Here is an 18,064-nt window from a genome sequence, read left to right as displayed (position 1 = left end):
CTCTAAATAAATTAACCCTCTTGGTATCATTTGTGAAGAACAGCAGTATTCCACATACAGTATAAATGGGTGTATAACCAAAAATGAAGTAATTTGCAGCTGCCCAATTTCAGGCTTAGTGCAGTTTTTTGGAAGCAGAAGCAATCCCACACAAATTTGGTCAGCATACTTCTGGCGTTTGGATCTTGCCTAGAGAGCCAATATCACATGAGAATATACTTCTTTGTAATACTTTGGAGTAGCATTAACGATTAGATCGATAAAGTAATATATATATATACATATATATTACCTGGTCTTGCCTCTCCAGCCACTTGTCCACCATGGGATGACTGGCACTTAACGATGACCGAGCATTGTCTCTCTGAAACTGGTTAGACCAGCTACTAGTATCTCGTGGTAGGCTTCTGTAGTTTTCATCTTTCTATTTTAAAAGAAACAAAAAAGTGGCTTATAAAAAACAACCAGTCCTTGCACATAATCAATGCAGCTGGTTATTAAAATAACACAAAGGGAACGCGGACAAAGGAGAAAGCAGGTCTGGCTGGTCCCAAGAACCAGACACAAGCACAACTCAACTGCCTGGTGTGTGCACATGGCCGCTCAGTGGCAAGAGCTCCCCTTCCTTAGCACCCATGAAGTCCAAACACAGCCTTCAGTGGGCTGGTAGCTCCCAGACTGACTTGTGCTTCACTACAGCCCTTTTCCAACTCCAAACCTTCAGTGCTCAAACTTCCCAGGGTACTCAACAAGGCTCTCTGCGTACCAGGCTCCTTCGTTTCATTCATCCCAAAAGCATACGTGCCGTACATCAGCCCACCAAGTGACCGCTACGGCAATTCACCATGTACCCAGGTCTCTGAATGCAGTCAGTTTTACAGCCACAGCTGTCTCACTGCTCCAGGTACTGTCCTGTACACTACAACAGCATGGTAGGGAGTACAAAAGTGGAATTTATTATCCCACATCACAAGGAAAGATTACTACTGATGATCTGCTTTTTTCCCCTTAACATCTCAATATTACATGTTTACATGTAACATGTTAGGTACAGAACTCACACTTGAAACTTGTTATCAAGCTGTTTTTTCTCAGTTCAGAGAATTTTTTTCTCATGTCCGTTTCCTTGGTTAGCCTGAGGATGTACAAATACAGCCTTATCTGTAAAGCTGCAGCAGGTGGAGACCGTGCTGATGGAAATACATTTATAACTTTATGATAAAAATAATGCTATATATTTTAATTGATAAGTTATAGTTTGCATTTTCTGCTTATCTTTCCCACAAGTACAAATTCTTCAGCCTCTAAAGACACTTAGTCCTTACCCAGTCTGATCACCATAAGCCAATAAAAACAAGTGGCAGATCCTTGGGAGTTACCCTTAGCCTCAAGTCTGAAGAACAACTGTTGGTTTACACCCATTAGTGCCCTCTAACTGAACACATATATGGAACTGAAATTCCCCTCAGCTTTTCAAAAACAGGTTGTAAATAAGGATCCTTCCTTCAGAAGCAGAGTATTTTTTCCAGTTAGTGTATATCTACCTCAATACCAAGTCAGACAATTCAGAGAGCATCTATTTTTCCTACAGTCATACATAAGCAAATAAAATAGGACTGTAGTTCCATATATTTTGCAATACTACTGCCTCTAGGAATCTTGAAAATCTCTAAAAAATACACCAGTGCACATTCACAGTTTTATTATTTATAGCACACACAGCAAAGTTTTGACCCCTTTTTAAATCAATACTTCATTCCATCAGCTTAAGCATTTCCTTCCCCTATTTAGTCTATTGATATTTCTTTTGCCGGGCACAGTGTTAGTCCAATACTCTAAAACACAGACTGTAGCATCAATTCCCTTACAAGTGGCTGTTACAGTTTGATTTCTTGTAAATGTATGACATGCTTTGCTAGGAAATTGAACTCTCAATATAACTCTGATACATAACAGACTTTTCAAAAGCTTCCTGGGTGAGAGCGGTCTTTTTCTACACATATCAAACTTAAGTTTTCTTAATTGATGACAAGTTCTTTTCTTGAAGGCGATTTTGTAGCATAAAAGAAATCTTCCATTTCACGACATTAAAGCTCGAATTCAACCAGCACAAGATAGCCTTGCAAAAATACGCCTGCACAAGTAACTAGCCGAATAAATCTGCATCATAAAATAGTTTAACCTATACTTAAACTAATAGTTAAGCAAACGAGTAAGAACTTCACATCTTTCAACTACTAAAATGTTCCGGTTTTCCAGTGTGATTAACCACACATCCAACTAGCCCCTTGCTTACAAAAGGGATAGTGGAAGTCAGTCACCACTTTGTACAACCTCAGCAAGAGCCATAAGAGACAGGAAACAGTACACAGAAATTGATTTTTTCCTATTGCTTCTCTTATTCAATTCTCCTCGTTTGGTGACAGAGGTGGCACAGTTCCTATAAGCCAAAACAACAATTTGTCTTGCTCAAAGTGGTGGAAAGGTATAACAACAAAATCAAAACCTGGATAAAGAAATAAAGAAGGATTATTTTATGCACATAAAACCCCATTCAGTGGGTGCATGAGTTATTGTTATCTGACAGTGACTTGTTATCTGACAGACCAGTCTGAATGAATAGAAATTTCTTCCTCCTATGCCCTCTGTATCCCTAGACTTCATAGATAATTCTATTTTTATTGATTCATGTTTACAATCTTCAATACAAACTTTTTTAAGACTTCTTTTTCCTATACTACAAAAAAAATCTCTCTCCACAGAGCCCCCATTAGCCATGTACAATCCAGAATTTTTCAAAAGTAAGAGAGAAGGGAAAAAATGAAAAAAAGTTAATAAAGGGAAGATGTTCAGGGAAGTATTCTTCAATCATTCAAACACTAAGTGTCTCTGGTCTGAATTATGCAGGCCAACAGCTTTGCTTACAGTTTATATTGGAACTTCCTGCTGTGGAATGTCTTTAAATGCCACAGCACACAATACAGGTGAAATTATCTTTGCTAAGAGTAAACGAGAGCTAAATTAGGCCTCTGTTTAGTGTAGCTATACTGTATCAATAATTCCGCAAAAAGTTTATGCCTGGTAATATCTGTGCTGGCCAGAAGAATATATTCCTCCTATCTACCAAAATATTTCTGCTGTAGTCCACTTCTGTAGAAGATCACCTTTCTCTTGATCAGGCATACACTGGATCATTTTTTATAGAAGGTATTTAAAGTTACTCAGCAATTTTTCTGACAGCAGAAACAAGAGCTGGAATGGGATGGAGATGTGGTCCCCGTGACTTCTAGTGCTTTGCAGCGCAGCTCAGAGACCACTCAAACCAGCACTACCATCAGCATGTGACAAAATACTTTACCAGGGTTTGAATCACACATAGAGCCAAACAACAGAAAAACAACCTGCCATAGAAAAGAATGACACTGGCTTCTCTGTTGTGGCCAAAAGCTATCTGTGTGCTCTGCTGGTGGCAGCACTGCTGCAGGCAGGGAGCTGGACCAGGAGCCCGGGGAGCACCACACTTCTAACCCTGCTGCTCGCAGCCCTGTCACCTGTGCAAGCCCTCCAGATGCTGCTGGCAGCCTGAAATCCCATCTGCATGGAGATCTCCATTACAGCTACTGACAGACTTCATTCAAAGATAGCAATGGGGATGAGTGTTGGCGCCCATCCTCTTTGATATCTTTTTTGATAGTTTGGATGAGGGAATCGAGTGCACCCTCAGTAAGTTTGCAGATGACACCAAGCTGGGGGGAAGTGTCGATCTGCCAGAGGGTAGGAAGGCCCTGCAGAGGGACATGGACAGGTTGGGTCAATGGGCAGAGGCCAATGGGATGAGGTTCAACACGGCTAGCTGCCGGGTCCTGCTCTTTGGTCACAACAACCCCATGCAACACTACAGGCTTGGGGCAGAGTGGCTGGAAAGCTGTGCAGAGGAAAAGCACCTGGGGGTGCACACTGATGCTTGCCTGAACTTGAGCCAGCAGTGTGCCCAGGTGGCCAGGAAGGCCAGCATCCTGCCTTGTGTCAGGAACAGTGCAGCCAGCAGGACCAGGGAGGTGATCGTCCCCCTGCACTCTGCTCTGGTGAGGCCGCACCTCAAGTGCTGTGTTCAGCTTTGGGCCCCTCACTACCAGAAGGACATTGAGGCCCTGGAGCGTGTCCAGAGAAGGGCTACAAAGCTGGGGAAGGACCTGGAACACAAGTCCTGTGAAGAACGGCTGAAGGAACTGGGGTTGTTTAGTCTGGAGAAGAGGAGGCTCAGGAGAAACTTTATTGCTCTCTACAACTGCCTGAAAGGAAGCTGTGGGGGGGCTGGGGGTCGGCCTCTTCTCACAGGCAACTGCTGATAGGACTAGAGGGAATGGTCTCAACTTGCACCAGGGAAGCTTTAGGTTGGAAATGAGGAGACATTTCTTCTCAGAAAGAGCAGTCGGTCATTGGAACAGGTTGCCTAGGGAAATGGTGGAGTCACCATCCCTGGGGGTGTTCAAGGAAAGGTTGGACGTGGTGCTTAGGGACATGGTTTAGTGGGTGATAGTGGTGGTAGGGGGATGGTTGGACCAGATGATCTTGGAGGTCTTTTCAAACCTTAATGGTTCTATGAACTATAGTGGTGGAAGTGAAAAACACCTAGCTGCAGCTTAGACACTGGGACTTACTAACAAGCTGCAATGCTGTTTGCTATTTAAAGGAAACAAACAAACATATATATGTTGTAGAATATGCAAATGAATAACCCAGAAAGCTTTCCTTCTGTTCAGCATGATTTGGCATTAACACACCCGCTCCAAACATCCAACTGGGAAAGGTATGCGTCACTTTTAACCTCAAGACCAAAAAGAGAAAGATTTTACTGTGCAGAAACCATCAGGGTCACACAGGGAATTCTCATTTCTTCTGGAGCTGCAGCTGGAAGCCCTCCTGAGACTGGTACTGACACGCATCATCAGGTACAATTAAATGCTGTAATTTTTTTTTTAAAAAAAAGGTTCTTTACCAAACATCTTTGGGGACTATGGGCCATGGCAGGTTTATGATGTTTGAAATGGAAATTGATCAATATAACACTAAAACTGTCAAATCACCATATTGCCACTATACTTAGTAGTAGCATTTTGCAGTATTTTTAATGAGGACACAGAATCTAACTCCTTAAGATTTAGTTCAGCATGGGGTCCCTGCAGGGCTTTTCTGGAGGCTTGGGTGAAAGGGGACAGAAGTGAAGCGATTTTGTTGTACTTTTAATTTCAGATGGTTTGAAATATATAACAAGCTCCTCATCAAAGACTCCGCAGCTTGTAGATGAAATGATGCATTAGTATGATCCATGTACTTTAATTACTAGCTGTCAGAGCATAAACTCATTAGTGATTTTAACCTGCACTTGTACACCCACTAAAGACTCCCAGCATTACTAACCCAACAAGAAAGTCCTTCACACCGTACGGTGCCTTGTCCATGCCTGTTACCTCATTTGCAACTACACCACTTTCCAAACTGCAAAGGAATGGGGTTTTCTTCTTTCCTTTTGCATCCTGTATCTCTAATGTAAAGTGTAGTGAATTTTTGGTAGTTTCTCTTACTACTAGGCAGCAATACAACAGGAGTCAAACAGATTGAAGACCTCACTCGCTTCATGGCAATTCTCTGGAAGGAGATCCAAAAATCTCAATCGAGTTTTCTCTATGACTATTTCTACAGCAAGTTATTTACCTCTTGTTCACGAGCTTCACTAAGAGCAACTATTTGGGGCATTTGAAAATTTTATCTGTATCTTTTTTCTTGTTTGGTGCACCTTCTGGAGAAGGTTGTTTTTTTTTTTTCGTTTGCTTTTGATGCCTTGTGATGGCCTCGGACTGAGGCCATATCTCCATGTTGATGAGAGATGGAACTTTGCTTAATCTTTTGAGGTTACCATTTCATTTGATCAACTTAGGGCATGTAAATGTTTGTAAATATATTTATTGGTTTAATCACTATAAAAGCAGCTTTTCTTTCTTTTTATGCTCCACTGTGTCCATGCTAGACCCTGGACAGCTGGATGTCACACTTGGACAGGACTGTAAAACTGCAATTAACAAAACACCCATGTAATTAATTTAAATACAGCTTTGATACAAACATTTGTACACTAACTCATTAATATACACATATACTCATTTTCAATGCTGTCTGAAGATCCAGTAAACAGACTCATATGGTTTTTTTTGTTTGGTTGGTTGGGTTTATTTGTTTGTGGACTTTAAATAAATAAATGAAGGATAAAACCAACTGGACCCCCATTTCTCAAAAAAAAAAAAAAAAAAAAAAACACCCCATGTCTATTTTACAGGGAAAATACATTATATGTTGGAAATTAATTAACCCAGTAGATGTGATGTACTTATAGAAATTCACAACAAAAAATACTTCTTACCTAGAGATCAGATTTGGATTTGATCTCTCTATTCATGAGCGGCTTTTTATCAACAAATTGTATCAGATTTCAACAGTTTACCTGAGAAGGAACTGTACCAGTCACTGAATAAGTAACTCTTTATAAACGTTTTTGTATCTAAAAAAACTGACACTACCGCTTGGGTGATTTTCCTTTTTCTCTCAGAAGATTCAGTTTATTTATCACTCTACAGTTTAGTTTCAAAGCTAGCTTTGTTTGCTGTATACTGAAGAATATGACCCCAGAAGCTACGATAATCTGGATACAGCCCAGCCAACTGCATATAACAAGAATCCAGTCCCAATCACCAAGTAAGTATCGGAAGCCTCTAATCTTAGGCCATTACTAGGAGTAAAGAGAGAACTCCTGTATTAAAGAATTATCTCGTATTTGTGCCTCCTTTTAACTCTAACCTGCAACACGGATCACTTCCAGCAACTGGTAAAAACTGTTAGGATGCAGAAGACACATACCTAATATTCCAATACAGAACATAGTCATTTTTATTCCATGTTATAATGGAAATAGACATGAAGAATGACAACCCCATAGCCATTTTGATGCCTTTAGAAAATCTAGAAATGACCCCTTCTATGTATCAGTGAATAGAAATAATTTATTATGCGTTGACAATAGCTCATTAGATGCCAATGAGGAGAAAGACAATATAAAAGCCAATGTTATGCTTAAGTTCTATCACCTCATGTTCCAAAATTTCCAAAGTTGTGCAATTCCAATTCATAAATTCCATGTTATGCCTTGATTGACAAGCAAGGCCTGACTTGAAGAAAAAGCACTATGTAGGGGCCACAATGAACGGACAGTTTTCTGTACATGTGGTGCTGCATGTAGCTATTCAGTATCAAACATGGGCTAAATTAAGAGTAAACTAAATACTGTGACACTGCCTATCCAAATCATTCTGTTGATCTCTCTTGTTTACAAAGGAAAACAAAATTTCATGATCTTTGCAGGTACATATGCAAAACCAAAACTCACCATGCAGTGTGTATTGTTTTTTCGCAGACAGAGGGACAGGGAAAAAAAAAAAAAAAAAAAAAAAAAAAAAAAAAAGCTTCCTCTTCATACATTACTTGTTAATCTCACAATAAAATCTCATGAGAGAAAATGCTAAACAACCAAAATAACATATGGCAGTTGATATTCTGTAATTATAATTCTGAAGCTGGTTTTTATTTCTGTTAGCTTCTTGAAACAACACTAAAAAGGCATCACTTTCCATAGCATCATTTTAAAGAAAAACAAATGAATCAGTTAACTTAAAATGCCAAGAAGCTACAGTTCTGATTCCTGTACACATTGTACTTTCTAAGTGGTTTCCCCTTCCATTTTTTTTCACAACACTGAATTAGTTTTTTAGATCAATTGTAGAACATCTCCTAGAAAGCATTCTTTAATAAAAATCACTTAGGTCTTTTAGCCTTCTTTTAAAGATAGTAAAATTATGTCCAAAATAAAAATTAAAAAAATAAAAAAGAGCTGATGTATAGTCCCCTCCCAAGATGCAATTCTAATTGGCCTGTACAAGAATATCTGAAAAATCAGACCTCTTTTGAAATTTTCTTGACTCAGTCAGCTCCCACCTCATTTTGCTGTGCTGCTTTATAGGGTTCTAAATAGTTGTTTATATCCAGCTATTTATAAATCTATACAGTTATTTATATGCAATAATGGAATTATGCACAGCCCTGCCATTTTCATTGATATTTGATTATGTACTCAAATTTATACAATGCTTTGCGTCAATTTGGATTTAGTGAAACAGCATTTGTAAAGCTGTTTGTTTATCTTAATGTTAACATCCCTTCACTTCAATCCTTGGGAGAGCCAAGAAATTAAATTCCAGGAAGGGAAAAAAGCTGGCAATTAAGTAATTTCAAAAGTATGCTCTGAATATAGGATTTAGCAAATAGGATTTAAATATTTAATATATTTGGAGAGTTAAGGGAGACAGGAAGCAGCAAGGTACAGGAAACTTTACAAGAATCTTATATTTAGATCTTGAAATGAAGAATATCTTATAAACCACTTGCATTATCCTTGTAAGTGTAGGTAAATGCTATCAGGTGGCCATACCTTTAAAATGAGCATTTGAAAGTAGCTTCAACCAGCTGGTTTTATGTTTAGAAAATTGTATATGCATGCCTGAAAACAAAAACAATTGGGTGAGGGGGATAAGAGAACCATTCTGTCTTCTCAGGCTAACAAAACTTAATTTTTCTTTCTTCCTTACCTCAAGGAAGGACAGTGCCTTACGGGCCGAGCCCCAGAGGCAGCGCCCCAGCCAGCAGCAAGGCCCAAAGGCAGCGGCCGTGCCCTCACCACGCCACCACCAGCGTCCCCTCCGGCCCCGCCAGCCCTTACCAAAATCAGCCCCGTGTTCTGCATTTAACTAGATGAACAGGGGGCTCGGCGGGTCTCCCTGGACAGCTGTCAGCTGTGAAGGAAGCTGTTGGCTCAGCCGACTTGCAAATTCATTTCAGACCTTGGCCAGACTCCTTCCCAAGGGCTTAACCAAGACAGGACAGGCAGCATCTGTTTCGGCCCCAAATTTAGTCATGACAGAACTAAGCCCAGCAGCTAACAAGGCTTTCCTGGTTTTAAAAGAAAGTTCACCATCTCTGTCCAAATCACACTGCCCCTTTGTATGCATTGGTTCCTTGGACAGTGAATTTCAGTCAGAAATCTGCTTGTTTTCTTGTGTGACTAGTATTCATTACAAAATGACATAAATTCATTTAAAAATACAACAAACACAGCAAAAAAAATCAGACTGAAATAATCACTGCTGACACCACTCAGACTCACATCAGGACACTGCAGGAAAGCCCAGACGGCTGCGTGGCTCGTACTGCACGTGCGACTGCCTGCCTGCTTGTTCAGCCAAAATCCAGGCCTGCTCGGCACCAATGCACAGCCTTGGTAACGTGGAAACAAGGCAGACGGACAAATATATGAATATGCATCTGCAGAAACTCTTGAAACACAAGTGTGCACTTCAACTGCAGTGTAAATACACTGCTCTGGGTTATGATTAAATAGTCAACAGGTCAAAACCCAGTTCCAACTACTACCAATGAAATCCTATGTGCTTTTCTAATCTTAACAAAATCACTACACCTGAACATCCAGCCTCATTTTCTTTTTTTCTTTCCTTAAGTTATCCAATTTTTTTATCAGGCTACTCTTTCATGCCCATGTATTTTTGGTCTCAAACCCCAGGAGAGATATAATAACAAAATTAAAAAAAAAAAAAAGAGGAACATTTAAACATGGGATTTACAAGTACATGTACACTTAGCTGAATGGCAGAGGAAAAGTCAGTCATTCATTACAACTTAAATTTCCCTAAACAGTGTACTTGCAAGGTCTGTACCTTTCACCATCTCTCTGAGAGATGCTGTACACCAGCACCAGCGAAGTGAAAAGACAAACATCCCATGCACGTTCCACTACGCCTCCATCACCAGAAGACACTTGCTCACCCAGACCCTCCTTGGCAGTCCCAGCCCATGATGCAGAACCATGCCCTCTCACCTACAGACCAGACATTGCTCTCCCAGACACTGCTCGCCTGTCATGCAGTCAGAGGGATGGGGTAGCCCAGCACTTTAAGAGAAAAAGATATTCTTCTTGCCTCACTGATGGAGAACCGAGATTGGGAGTAATTAACACACTTGCTCAACTTCAGAGTGGATGTGCAAAAAACCCACCAGTTCTCAGACCTCTTTAGTGCCCTGTGCCAATAATCTGTCTCTTCTGAGGAACAGGGAGGAAAATTTATAGATGGGTTTCCACAAGTGGATGTCTCATAGAAGAAAAAAAAAAAAAAAAAAAGGTAAAAGAACAAGAGATGGAGAAAATTGTATCTTTGGATTGGTTGCTTTTGTTGCTGGCTTTTTGTAACAAGTTTGCTTCTTAACAAGTCTGGTCATGACTGACTTTTGGATCCAAACAGCTGAATCCCGCCTGTGTACATCGTACTTGGCAAACAGCTGAGCACAGCATCAAGTGATACACACTGTCTGTTATCTCTCTGTGCACCAGGCAAAGATTTTTCATTTTTTATCTCCCATTTTCAACATGCTGCTGATGATTAGAAATACTGTACTTGTTTTCACATTTTGTAAGTCATGAATGCTGAGTTTTTCCATAGAGATTTTAATTTTTATTGTAATAAAATATCACTGGCTGCTCTATATAGAAAGTCAGACTCTTCTCAGTGGTAACAAGAGGCAACAGGCACGAACTGAAGTACAAGTCATTATGCAAGAGTGATCGAACACTGGAAAAGCTTGCCCAGAGAAGTGGTGCAGGCTGCAACCTTGGAGACATGTATACTCAAAACCCAACTGGACACGAACCTGAGCAACCAGCTCTGGTTGATGCTCCTTTGAGCAGAGCAGTTGGACATGAAGATCTCCAGAGGTACCTTCCAACCTCAGCTGTTCTGTGGTTCTATGAAAGTCGTGAATTTTACACGTTACCCAGGACAAAAATAACACATACTATGTTTATTTTATATTGCACTGTCTGCGTACGTTTCCTCTAAACTATTTCATCATCACGTGACAAGCTGCCAGCAATGATTTTATATCAAAAGAAAGAAAACTGGTGCATATAACTTTTGTTGTTTAAATACCCATCCATCTCTCTCCCATAGCACCTTTTTTTTTTGCATTAAAACACTTATATCAGCATTTGTAAATGGCTCTCATTTTCCTTTCCTCTTAAACTATATGCAGTCACAACTGAAATGACAAAATCTGTGAATGTCTGACCAAAAAGCAATGAACTTGTTCCCAGAATGATGCCCAGTCTTTTAATCCAGTTTTCACTAGTCAGTCTAATGTATTTCTACTCTGCCATTCAGATTCCCTGGCTATAAAATGAAACTCATGCACGCTCTTTTAATATGGAGCTCTGAGTCACAGTTCAATCCTCTGACTTACAGTTCAGATCTATTGAAATACCATGTCTTCGGTGACAGTGATAGAGCAAACTGCACTAAGACAGCTTTAAAAAGGCTCAAAGCTAAGTGAAACTAGATTTCATTTTGAATCTGATGGCACACCATTGGACATACCGTTTTTGTATGGTATATACCATCCCTATAACCCATGCATGCTTTTCTCCTATCTAGACATACTTTATTACAGAAATGTTTATACCCTGTTTACCAAGAGAACTAGAAAGCATTGCATCTTTCACATAAATGAAAAATGCAACCCAACAATGTATTATCCGTCTCAACCCAATAGGAACACTAAAAATACCTACAAGAGGAGACGGTGGGAGACACAATGTTTTACAGGTAAGGGATTTGACACTGTATGAGACTTGGATCATTCTCATATGACAACAGATTCTTCCTCTGCAGTTTACAGAGCCCCAAAAGATAAGCAGGAAGAAAGCACATCCTAAAACAGTTATTCCTACAAGGCATGGCTGTTCTCAAACTCATACATACATACATGGGAAGCCTATTCAAACAAACAAAAAAGAAAAAGGCTGCAAGGCTGCTGACTAAATGACAAAGGCAAAAAGGGAAAAAAATGATGTGCCGAGTATATTCAGATATGTGTTTGCTGCTGATGATACACCCTGCAGAGCATGTTGTGTGCCATTTGCTTTGCTCCAGGTGGGTGAATCCAGGAGTGAGAGGCACAGAACCCCAGGCACGGTAATTTTTCTCTCTCATTGCTCGCTCTTGAGTTCTCTTTCATAGTTCACATTTTCACCTCTTTATGCTATACCAGTGCTGTTATGTCTGATGCAACAATATATGAATCAAACTCAGAAAAGTCACAGAGTGAAATTTTTCATAAGCCAGGTAGCTGTGATATACCCCTGTACTAAGCAAGGCTGGTTAACTAGATAAGCCCTGCCTATTTCAGAGAAGCAGGATCCAAGCAGATAACTGATTTGTATTTATATGCAATTTATCTGGCTGCTGCATTTGTATGCCCTTCTTGTACACTAACACAAATATCTAAGGGAAAGAAAACTCGATTTTTGTTCCTGCAGTTCACACATTTTAAGTGCAGCTCGTTAAGCCAATAGTCTTTGGTACTGCATTATTAAGACTGTGATCCAAATTAATGGTTATTCAGAAAACAGCAATATCAAAAAACATTGTGATGGTAGGAACCACACGTGGTAGACTTCAGCTGCATACAATCTGTTCAACTGTACAGTTCAATACAATTCAAACAAAATTACAGCTTGCAAATCAGGTATTACTACAGGCCTCTGAGAAGATATTTTTACTAAAAGATTTCTTGTTTCATTAGAATGGCTCAAGGAAGCAAGAGACGTGATTAAGCCAAGCCTTGAATCATTATGTAATATGGATATGTCTCACAGACAAAAACGTATTTGAGAGTGATTTTAATATTTAGTTTTAAAAGAATCTTGAGAAGTGAATTTACTTAAGAAAGTGGTTGATAATCATGAGCCAACTTTGCGAATGTCTGCACAGATGAGGAGCCCTAATCATTCGGTTGAGACCACTTAGGACAATCACACAAAATCACAGAATAGTCTAGGTTGGAAGAGACTTCCAAGATCACCAAGTCCAACCTCTGACCTAACGCTAACAAATCTTCCACTAAACCATATCCCTAAGCTCTACATCTAAACGTCTTTTAAAGACCTCCAGGGATGGTGACTCAACCACTTCCCTGGGCAGCCTATTCCAGTGACTAACAACCTGTTCAGGAAAAAAGTTCTTCCTAATATCCAACCTAAACCTCCTCTGGCACAACTTTAGCCCATTCCCCCTCATCCTGTCACCAGGCACGTGGGAGAATAGACCAACCCCCACCTCGCTACAGCCTCCTTTCAGGTACCTGTAGAGTGCAATAAGGTCTCCCCTGAGCCTCCTCTTCTCCAGGCTAAACAGTCCCAGCTCCCTCAGCCAAAAGGAAGAGGTCAGGAACGACCTGGCTGAGTACAGTCACCAACAGTATGGTAACTTTTAAATAATCAATAATAATGACAATTCTTCAAATACATAAGTACTTTGGGACAGAGAACATCAACATCTGGTTTCAAGTTGCTCTTACAAGACCTAAGTACAGGCGAGCGACAGAAAACAGAAAAGGTCGAGATTCCAGTTCTAAGAAAACACAGTGTACTGGGGCATCACGACGATAAACGTTTCTTTACAATGAAGTGATATGAAAAACAAATGAGAGCTCAGTTCCACCCTAATACCTAAAGGTACTACATTTTTTTTCAATGGGATCCTTTAAACCTCCCACATTTTTTCTCTTTCCAGGTGCCCTTTTCCCTTTTTATTTGCCCAGATCTACTGGCATATGTCCTGGCTCTTCACAGCCTTCAGTGCATGGCAGCACTCCCACCCCCTTCATTTCATCTAATCTTGAGCATCTGCCCATTTTCCTGCCATTCCAAATTGTTCTTACCCAAAATGAAATAAACACCAATAAGGAGCCTTCTCTCACTTGCCCCTGAGAAATAAATCCCTTCTGCCAGATACATGCAGCCTCCCTTTGCTAATTCCTCTAAAAATTGGACAGGGTTTCTACCTGTCAATTATTTCTCTTTGGAGGTGACGGGCTGAAAGTAATGTCACTTCTTAGAGTCAGTAGGTGGATGAAGCTTTTGGCAACTCTCCCAGAAACCCTTTTCTTGTTTCTGCAAGAGACATACAGATATTGCTGGGGTAAAGTTGCTAATCTACAACTGTGCTGCAAATTTCAGCCCAAGAACATATGTTCTTGTGCTGTCAAGAGAGGGAACTGCAGTGAAAACATTACGTAGTGCCAACCGCCCACAAAAGATATATGGGTGCTCAAGCCCAATGCACAGAGCAGAAAATTAAGATTGTTCTCATTGCTTTGCTTGAAATGTCTGTGTCATCTATAATCAGTGAAATAGTCTGGAACAAAGCGCAGCCATCTCTTCTTGTTATCTGAGTAGCTGAAGAAAACAATAACAGTGAGGAGTTGCAATAGTTCAAATAACCTGAACACATTCACAAAAATTCAGTGTTGTTACTTTGGTAAGTGGTAGAGAACTTCAAAAATGCACCTTTTAGAATGATAACACAAATTAAATTGTTGCTCATATTGGAAGAAGAAAGGAGAATTATTAATATCAATTCCAATGAGCAATAGGATTCACTATGAAATCTTGACTCACATGAGAGAGTCAAGATGCTGACAACAGAAATAAACAATCTAGCACAAATTAACTCAGTATTAATTCACAACATATGTTGCACAAGCAATTATTATTCAATTGCAGTTGTTTACTGCATCTTATCTATTAAAAATAGATCTGCTCTGCTTGAAGGATTAAAGCATACAGTGTTTAAAAAAAAAAAAAGTAAAGGAAATTAACACTATCTGTAGCACTAGGTAACCTACATTAGTTCTATACCATCTTCTTGATTTAATGTTCTCTTGTGCCTACCTTCCCATCACTACATGAGATCATATTAATTCCTTTCCATTTCAGTCACTGTGCTCCAGTAGACAGCAAATATTTTTATGAAAATCAAGAGCAAATACATGATGAACAACTAATGATGCAAGAAGACTAGTGTGAAAGATCAGCTGCTGTTCAATTCTCTCCAATTTCTGCTAACTTCACACACTCAAAAGAAATCTGACTGTGCTGTTTACGTATGGCCCTCTACATTCATGCTTGTGGAGTAATGAAGTACAGCCTCATTATGAATTCAGAAAAATTCAATGAAAATGTTAACACTTCAGAGGGATTAGATTATCACTTTTCTTCTCCAAATCAGGATACTGTAAAATACTTTTCAAAACAACACACAGTTCTATACTGCACCAACACAAGTGACAGAATATATTTCACCTACCTGAAATCCTGATCAAGCAGAGACCAAAAGGTACCACGTTAAACTGAAAACTCTGTAAGAATGCAGACCTTAATGCCTATGAGCACGGTGTCTTTATTGATATTTCTGAAGTAACCAAAATCCCATGGGAGATAGGTGACTTCATTAGCAGCATGTAAAGATTTCTTTATTTGGGGTTTGGGAGTTCTAGCTGCATCTTTTTAGCTTGTGTTTATACTACACAGAATTAATAACAATAAAGGAAAAAAAAAAGAAACCTGTAATAAGCTGCCTGTTTTCTGACAGGATCTTATGCTGTGCAGTCAGAATGGCAACTGAAAGTGCAACTTTCTATAGGGTAACTTTCTGTTGGAAAAAAATCCTTCTCAGTTTGTTTTTATGTAACCATCACAATCAATGTTGGGCAATGTAGGGAGCTGCACAAAAGGGAATCTTTCTTACAGCTTTTTTTTTTTTTTTTTTTTTTTTTCCCTGAGGGGAGTGCTTCCTACTGACTTCTCCGGCTAGTAAAGCAATTCAGGTAGAGATACTGAAATCATATGGAAAAAAATGAAAAAAAAAAAAAAAAAGGAAAGCAAATAATACAGCATTTGCAATTTTTGTTTTGTATTACTTGACTAGTGCCTCAGAAAATGAAAACTAGCATTGCTATGTCAGAAAGACAGAGCCAGAACGGCTGTAGGCATGCAGATTATTCACTGACATTAGGACTTCTGCGGAGATAGAAGAAGTCATTATAGAAACTGCCTATTTGCATTCAAAGAAAATGTGTGACAGTATTTAGGCCCTACTTAACAGAGTAATGAGTAATCAGAGCTTCAATGGCACTTAATGGCAGAATCAAACATTTGCAACACCTGCTGTGGGTGCCACTGAGGACTTGCTAAGAAGAAGGTACACATGTGACTGGCACAGTGTTCTGCTGATAATGTGGTTTGTTGGACAAGGTCTGAAAACAAAGGTTTAAACCTGGAGTAGACGAGAGAAGACAAAACAAGTGAAGATGCATGCACATTTCTTGTTTATTGAATGAAGAGGTGAAAAGAAATATACCTTTCTTTCATGAGTAGTGGGTACGCCAGGGGTGTTCTGCTTGAGGAAGCCTGCTGTTGTGGACCACCTTGTAGGGTTTTTCCGTGAAGGTTCTTCTGAAGAAAAATTTGTATCACTTACAGATGTTGAGAGGCCAATCAGTGCAGGGTCACTACTCCGCCGTACATGAAGAGGCATATCTGAAAAGCAAAAGAGACAGTAAATAAACTCTGACTAGATTTAAAATGTTTTTCACATAGGAAAAAATATTTTTTCAAGTTCTGGATGGGTGGTTTTGACCAAATGTGGTTTTGCAGGGTAACCAGTTATTGACCTCAGCATAGTTCCTCAAGGACAAGGTCTGTTTCCTTTAAAACCACAGCCTTGCTGCTTGACCACATGAGAAGAAAACAAGGGCCAAACATAATTCTTTTAACCTTGTACAGCTCTTTGGCTTTCTAAGTACAAACATGGTATCGCTACCATCTGTTGGTTGTTGTGTAAAATTAAAAAAAAAAAAAAATATATAGCATAAGCTTGAGCAACTAACTAAGGCAACTTGTAGGTATTTTAAAAAGCAAGTAGCCAAAGGCCTCAAGAGCCCGATGCCAAAATAAGGAGAGGACTAGGACCACGTTTCCCCCACTGCAGTGCCATCCTTGCAGTGTGGGCACTGCCAGCCAGAGCATGCTTGCAAGGAGTGGCACAGCAGCCTCTGCAAGGAAACGCAGCTCCCCTCCTTGGAAAATACTCTCTCCATGCCTTTCTTAGAACTTATGGAAGTGACTGGTTTCTGTTCTGCATTACTCCTTTTCCTGACTGTGTCTGGAAGGTTTGTGTTGATTTACCTTGAATCCCTTTGCTTTTCAGCTGGCATGAGTGACAGGAGAAAAATATTTCATTAGTAATAAATGGTGCATCAGGCAGGTAGACTGATGGGAAAGAGATAGGGTTTTTTAATATATGTGGGGGTCAAATCAGGTCTGGAAACTTTGATGGCACATTAAAGTTAGTTTCTCTTGAAATACAACTTAATTTTTCCAATTTCATTTATTATCCTGCAGCAAATATCCACACATCTACAGTCTTCGTGCCCAAACAGAAGTTTCATCGCCTGCATTTGCGACCTCTTAGCACTCTCCCACTCAACACCAGAATGGAGGTGATGTGATTTATCAGTCTTATTTCTCTTTACTGCTGCACTGAGAACCTTGAATGCAAAGTGAAAAAGGAAGAGGTGAAAACTATGGCACGTAAGCAAGCAGAGTCACTGGGAAAGGTGCACTGGCCAACATCTGAGAATGATACCAGGACTATTTTTTAATGCCATGATCAAGCAGTTCCTGAAGAAGCTGAAGGTTCACGTGTCACAATACCAGCCAGAAAACACAATGACAGCAGTTGGATAACTGACTACTCTTAAGCTTTACAATATCATTATGTTAAAGCTACACAGAACAACATTGAAATACAAAATCTTATTTTGTATGGCATTATAAAGACACAGACAAATATAGCAGGTCATGCCACACAGAGAAAGTAAATGTGCAAGGAGCTTTTTGGAACAACCAGGACTCATGCTGCTGAGATATGCACAAGTGGTACACGGCAAAACACCAAAACAGTCATTCTATTTCATGTCCAATCTGGTAAATGAGAATAACAGAGAATTAATTAATGTTTTTCCCACTAACACTGTACTATTTCTCTTCCCT

General features: G+C 39.7%; 1 protein-coding gene across 29 annotated transcripts in view; it reads right to left on the bottom strand.

Annotated features, from left to right (window-relative positions):
- PARD3 (par-3 family cell polarity regulator) overlaps positions 1–18,064 on the bottom strand; it is a 444,355-nt gene that overhangs the window by 252,391 nt on the left and 173,900 nt on the right. For 22 of the 29 annotated variants that reach the window (XM_035319147.1, XM_035319169.1, XM_035319161.1 and 19 more), the window contains exons 4-5: positions 16,371–16,549; positions 293–424 (exon numbers count right to left, since the gene is read on the bottom strand). In XM_035319147.1, the coding sequence (XP_035175038.1) occupies positions 293–424; positions 16,371–16,549 (311 nt within the window). The remainder of the gene's footprint in view (positions 1–292; positions 425–16,370; positions 16,550–18,064) is intronic. The other 7 variants (XM_035319162.1, XM_035319167.1, XM_035319163.1 and 4 more) reach the window with 1 other exon arrangement.

The sequence above is a fragment of the Oxyura jamaicensis genome, chromosome 2 (genome assembly GCF_011077185.1).
Source record: "Oxyura jamaicensis isolate SHBP4307 breed ruddy duck chromosome 2, BPBGC_Ojam_1.0, whole genome shotgun sequence".
NCBI classification, from domain to species: Eukaryota; Metazoa; Chordata; class Aves; order Anseriformes; family Anatidae; genus Oxyura; species Oxyura jamaicensis.
The sequence above is the reverse complement of the archived record's forward strand: the minus strand, read 5'-3'. Positions and strand labels throughout refer to the sequence as shown.